At 35.3% G+C, this 6,274-nt stretch overlaps 1 protein-coding gene across 4 annotated transcripts in view; it reads right to left on the bottom strand.

Annotated features, from left to right (window-relative positions):
- LOC107729354 (nephronectin-like) overlaps positions 1-6,274 on the bottom strand; it is a 56,952-nt gene that overhangs the window by 24,220 nt on the left and 26,458 nt on the right. For 2 of the 4 annotated variants that reach the window (XM_016539830.1, XM_016539831.1), the window contains one exon: positions 1,205-1,297. The exons of the other annotated variants lie outside the window; for them this stretch is intronic. In XM_016539830.1, coding sequence (XP_016395316.1) covers positions 1,205-1,297 — 93 coding nt within the window. The remainder of the gene's footprint in view (positions 1-1,204; positions 1,298-6,274) is intronic. 4 annotated transcript variants of the gene reach the window in all.

Below are 6,274 nucleotides of genomic sequence, written 5' to 3'. Positions count from 1 at the left end.
AAATTGTTCAGAAAGAGACAAAAATGTGAATAATAATAATAATAATAATAATAATTATTATTATTATTATTATGTTATTATTATTAAACATCATACATCTTTATAATACACATCATCTAATAAAATAAAAAAATATTTAAATACATTTATTATATTATATTATATTATATTATATTTATTTAAATTACTTTTATATTTATGCTTTTATTTTATTAGATAATGTATATTATGTAGTTGTATGATGTTTATTAATAATAACAACAACAACAATAATAATAATACAATGTTTTATATATATATATGTGTGTGTGTGTATAACAATATTATTAATAACAATATTATTGTTATTATTATTATTATTATATCAACAATCTACAGACTGATGGGGAGGGACAAAAAGGTGCATTTTATGATATGAATTTATTATTTGTATTAGTACTATATAAGTTGCAAAGTTATAAGAGCAGCTTTTGTCTCTACCCCACCATACATACATTGTTCAAACAGAGAAAAAAATGTAAATAATAATAATAATTATTCCATAGATAAATAACTAACACACATACATACACATATAATTTTACCACCACTAAAAAAATGTTCACCATAAAAATGACTGCATTAACTTTGGAAATTTGGCTACTGTTACCATGGTCAGTTCACTTGAAACTGACAACCTATACTGCAGGTCTGTGTGAAAAATCCGGAACAGAATGACCTCAGAGGCAGACAACAACAACAGCAACAACAACATGACAGACACTTTTTGAATGACAGGATATTTGTTTGGCAGTTGGAGATGGGCCTGAGATCGAAGAGACAGGCAGAAGGTTAAAGAGAAAGAGAGCAGCCGGGCAGCCATTTGAATGCTCGCAGATGAAAGATGCCCTGCTTTAGAAGTTCAGAGGAACTGACAGACACAGACAGGATGTGTGTGTAGGAGAAAGAGAGCAGGGTGAAACAGAACAGCCTCTCAAAGGCTTTATGTGTGTGTGTTTCTGCCAAGGCATGCATGGCTTTCTCCGTGTCATTCCGGCCATGCCTGTGGAGGCTTTGGGGATCTGCTAAAGGGAAAGTATTCACTCTCGCTGGGCTAAGCAGACTACGCCATGCACGTGGGCCAGAGGGGTGGCGCTTGGGGCGGACGCAGGCGTCATCCGGTAAGCGGTCTTACAAGAAAATCACACACAGAGGATTAGCTCACCCTCCGAAGGCACCGCAATCGGCTGGTGGTCCATGGGAACAAAAACGGGAGGGCGACTGTGCCATAATGGGGGGCTAACATAGCCCTGCTCGTCTTTAGGAGTGAGGAAAACAGATAACAGATAACAGCACACAGGATAACGTGGACAAAAACATTGACAAAACACACCTTTGAGCTGTCCGTATTCCTGTAGAGGAGAATAATAACATTATTCAGTAAAGATTATATGCAAATGAGTAGATAAAATGAAACGGCACTGGCGGTGCTTTTAACTTCAGCTTATGCAGAGCAAACAATGTAAAACAGGGCTTGATTGTGAAATGCAGGCTATGATAATATTCTTTAATATCTTCCCCACCCACATTGCCTTGGTCATATCAGAAGAGGGTCATTTCTGATGTGGGAAAAAGTCATTATACTAAAAACAAATAAATCTAAAAATCTAAAATAAATACATACTTTATATATATATGTACTGTATATTGTATACTAACTAAATAAATAGGGTACATTTTGATTTCGTTTAATAAATGTCTAGGCTTTTCATTTCAGAAAAGTATGTTGGTTTTATTTAATGTATTTTATATTATATACGTTCCTTTTTTGTTCTTTCCAACCACCTGTCATATAAAGAGACATATTCACAATCCTTTCATTTTCTGATGGATAAAATCAAGACTTTTCCTACATTTATTGTCAAAGTTTCACTCAAAAATTAAACCCAAAATGGGCTGCCAGTGCTGTTTCAGGCTGAAAGCACAAGTCAATTTTGCTTTTATGATTTCTTTGAAGGAAAAGTTTACATTGCTGGATTGCAGAAAATGGATAGAACAGATTTTTTTTCCTTTTGGAGAAATTAAAAAAGTGCATAATTACATGGTGAGAACCCACCATCGTGACTGGAAAAAATTTGACCCCTTTTCTTCTGGAGTAGCTGACATTACTATAGGCAGTTAACAAGAAGACAAAACCCCAAAATAGTGGCGCTTGGTATTTAAAGTGTTTATAGTCTTCAGCTTTCAAAAATATCCAGTACAGTAGCAACAACTGCCTGTGATTGACACTGGAAAAAAGATGAGAAGAGGGAATGTCAGTGTTACAGAACAATGCCGGCGCTTTACAGTTTAATTATATGATGACATGTAAAGAATCCCATATAATCCCCTCAGCTGTGCTTGGCTTTCCGACTCCTAAATAATACACGGAAATGAACAGTGTTTTTCAAAACACATTAACCATTATTATGCCCCTGGCATGCCCAAAATCAAACATTCATGATGTAGACTGTCAGCTTTTGAAACCTGTACGTCCATATGGTGGTGTAACAAGAAGGCACCAAGGAAAACATTAAAGAGACTGTTTTACACGTTTTACTTTATGTTTGCCCTGAAGACTACATATAAAGTTAGTCAAGGTTTCTTGCATCAAAAAAGTCATAGTTTAGCTTTACATGATGTTTTTTATACTTTCTGTGAGCTGTACACTTTGCTAGCATAACTTTAAGACTTCTATATTTATTTTCTGCAATCAGAATAAGGTGTTCAAAATGGGCGTCATGTACACATTAATATGAACAAAACAGGTTTGAACTGGTCTCTCAGCCTGACCAATGCAAAAAATGTCCCACATCAGCAAGCATTCAGTTCAATTAAACTAAATGTTGTATAGCAAATTTTACATGAGCCAACGAATATATCATCTTACTATTTTGCCAAATGACTTAAAGTTTGACAAGAGACTATGAAATAAAATCTATTTTAGTTATGATATTAAAAATCATCGCTAACAGCAGAAGCTCCATGATATGCTCTTTTTTTAAAGCGATAGTTCACCCAAAAATTTAAATTCTGTCATCATTTGTTCACCCCCCACTTGTTCCAAAACTGTATGAGTTTCTTCTGTTGAGCACAAAAGAAGACATTTTGAAGACAGTTGGTAACCAAACAGTTGACGGTACCCATTGACTTCCATAGTATTTTTTTTCTATACAATGGAAGTCAATGGCTACCGTCAACTGTTTGGCTGCCAGCATTCTTTAAAGTTGACATATCATGAAAATCTGACTTTTTTCATGTTTAAGTGCTAATCTACCAACCCTGAAAACGTAAAAAAAAAAAAAAAAAAAAAAGGTCTGCTATGCTGCTTGATCTTATAATCTGGTATTTGTTGTCATATTATTTTAATTTATTATCATAATCATAAACACACTTGTTTGTAGCGCAAAAACTTTTACCGTTCAGTGCACGGTTATATTTCTAGTTATTTTCTATTATTCACAGAAAACAGTTTAACTTGCGCGTTGCAAAATATGGTGGCTAGTCTAAAAAAAAAGTCTTACAAGTTTCGAACGACATGAAGATGAGTAAATCATAAACTTTTTTATTTTATGGTAAACTACTAAGACACTGTAATAATTTCAAATGTATTAAAAAAAAAAAAGAAAAACTTTTGCTATCGATATGGATATTTAGTGAATAAAAAGGAAAAAGTCGATTTATTTATTTTAATATTTATTATATACAAGTTATTTTAGAAAGCAACTTATTCATGCGAGAATATAGTGACCATACAGCAAAAGTTTAAATTACTCACCTTATCGGCAAACTTTATTTTCTGGGTTTATTTCAAGGCAGCATGACGTCGCTAAAGCTTCTACTCGATCTGGAAGAGAGCATCACTTCTGGTAATCCACTTTTTACCATGGCAACGGCAGAATCTCAGTCGCGCAACAGTGGCTTCATTTACCCGCACGTTTTCACGCCAGTTTAAAACACAAAACGGCGCGGTTCGCCGATCAATATTTCATGTGTAACACCTCAAAAAAAAAAAAAAAAAAAAAAAAAAAAAAAAAAAAAAGAACAACCCAGGAAATTTGTTTGGTAAGCCTTTCTCTGCAAGCTTGTGAACAAACGAGCTTCTCAGATTTCACTCCCCCCTTGACGTAGAAAGGGGATCTTATTATAATATTACGGCCCCTTAATCTGCACGTTTCCACCCATGGTGCTGCCATTGTGTTTTCGCAAGCGACAACGGTGTACCATTCTAACGCCATGGCGAAGGTATGCTAACACATGCTATGTATGTATATACATGCTAGCTGTTCTGTCTTTGGCTGCACTAAGGAGCACAGAACACTGTTTAGAGTCCCAGAGGAGACAAGAGAGCAGTGTATTTATTGATTTATTCACTGTATATTACTCTGCTGCCACACAGATCTAAAATAAACATGCAATTTATTTCCCAGCTGTTTACCTTCACAGACATAACCGACTGTTTTTGTAACTCCTGTGTGGTTTTAACATAAACTTGAGTGTATTTGACAGCTTAAGCGCAATAAGACATGAAAGAGAACTTAGTTTAGTGCTCACATGCTTTCTGTGCATTCGCTTCGGATGTGTGCGCTCAGAAAACCCAATATCAGAAGTTTAAACTAATATGGTTTAAAATGCATGATTTCAGCACGATAAACATGATAATTAAAACCAAACATATGTTTTTTAGCAGAGTATCTGAGGTATGAGCTGTAAAGGCACAGTCCTATTCTGGAAAAGGGGGCGGGGAGCAACAGCTCATTTGCATTTAAAGAGACATGCACAAAAAAACAGTGTTTCTGCTTCCGCTCAAAAAAGGCATTTTTCAAAATTCTATAATAAATGATCATCAGACACATTCTAGGGACACCTGAGACTTATATTACATTGTAAAAAGGGGCATAATATGTCTCCATTAAAATATCTTCTTTTGTGTTCAACAGCTGAAATAAATTCATACAGGTTTAGAGCAACTTAAAGAGTAAATGATGATAGAATTTTCGGGTGAACTATGCTTTTAATAAAATGAGCGTTTAACGTGGACTATAAAGAGAATGACACGGAGGACGCATTGTTAGATGTGCGTTCACCAAAAAGCAGATCCATCTTCATGTCTGAAAGTGTTTTACGATACTTGATGCCCCGTAATGGATTCCTGACAGGCCTCGGGAACAGCAGGTAAGCAGATTCTCATTTACAGAGACCCCCACTGAAAATTAGCATCTTATTAAATTGATTTGATCCATGGAGAGCCGAATGCAGCTCTGTGTCACTTCACTCCTAAATGGATTAGCGCTTTAATGAGTTTATTTGTTCTGGGCAAAGATGCCCATCTGCCTCATATCATCTCCATGACAGTGATGTTACAGTGAAGAGCAACTGCTGACAAAATCAAGCAGATCAAAGGAGCCGAATGCTAATCGCGCTTTAATTGCAAAAAAATATGATTATGACTATGTTATAAAATTAATGGTTGAGATTCCACACATCAGTTGAGTAGTGGCAACCGTAAACATTTTTTAGAAGTTTGCAACTTCTTTAAATGCAACTCATCCATCCAGTCGGAACTACATCATTTTATGAAACATAAAATCACAGCCTTTTGTGGCTTATTGCTTTATTACAGATGCTCTTCATGGCATTTTGCAGGCTGTAGTTAGAGTTTGAGTTACATAAACTGCTGTCCTACATGTCACCAGGGAGATCTGTGTGTCTGTAAAGATCAAGACGACAAATGTCAACCAGTGTCCAACTAAAGAAATGTCTTCAAAGTGCATTTCTATCAAATATACAATATAACCTAAATGTAAAGTGTTTAACCAGCCAAACCTGATTTGGATAAACAGATAGTTTTGCCCCAAACATATGCAATTAACGTTTCTCTGTCAAGTTGATCATTTTATATTTATTATCAAAATATGACATTTTAATAGGACTACAGAGCCCAGTGTTTGCACTTTGGGGGGTAAAAATCTACCGAAAAATGACATACTTGTCTTTGCATGTTAAACTGGGACAGGTGAAAGTATTTTAAGATAGAAACAATGACACGCATCACCTTTAAATCCTGATCTGGTTCTTTAATTTTGTGGGTGTTATCCCACCTCATTGCCATGGATTTAGTACTAAGCTCTTTATCGTGATTTCTGTTCAGCTCTCCTCGTGGTTTATCTACACACTAATCACTCATGGCAGATCCTTTTAACACTGAGACCCTGGTTTATGTATGAAATGTGCAAGTTTGATAGCACACACACAA

This window comes from Sinocyclocheilus rhinocerous, unplaced genomic scaffold (genome assembly GCF_001515625.1).
Source record: "Sinocyclocheilus rhinocerous isolate Xijiao unplaced genomic scaffold, SAMN03320098_v1.1 scaffold1148, whole genome shotgun sequence".
Taxonomy (NCBI): Eukaryota; Metazoa; Chordata; class Actinopteri; order Cypriniformes; family Cyprinidae; genus Sinocyclocheilus; species Sinocyclocheilus rhinocerous.
This window is presented reverse-complemented; position numbering and strand designations above follow the sequence as displayed.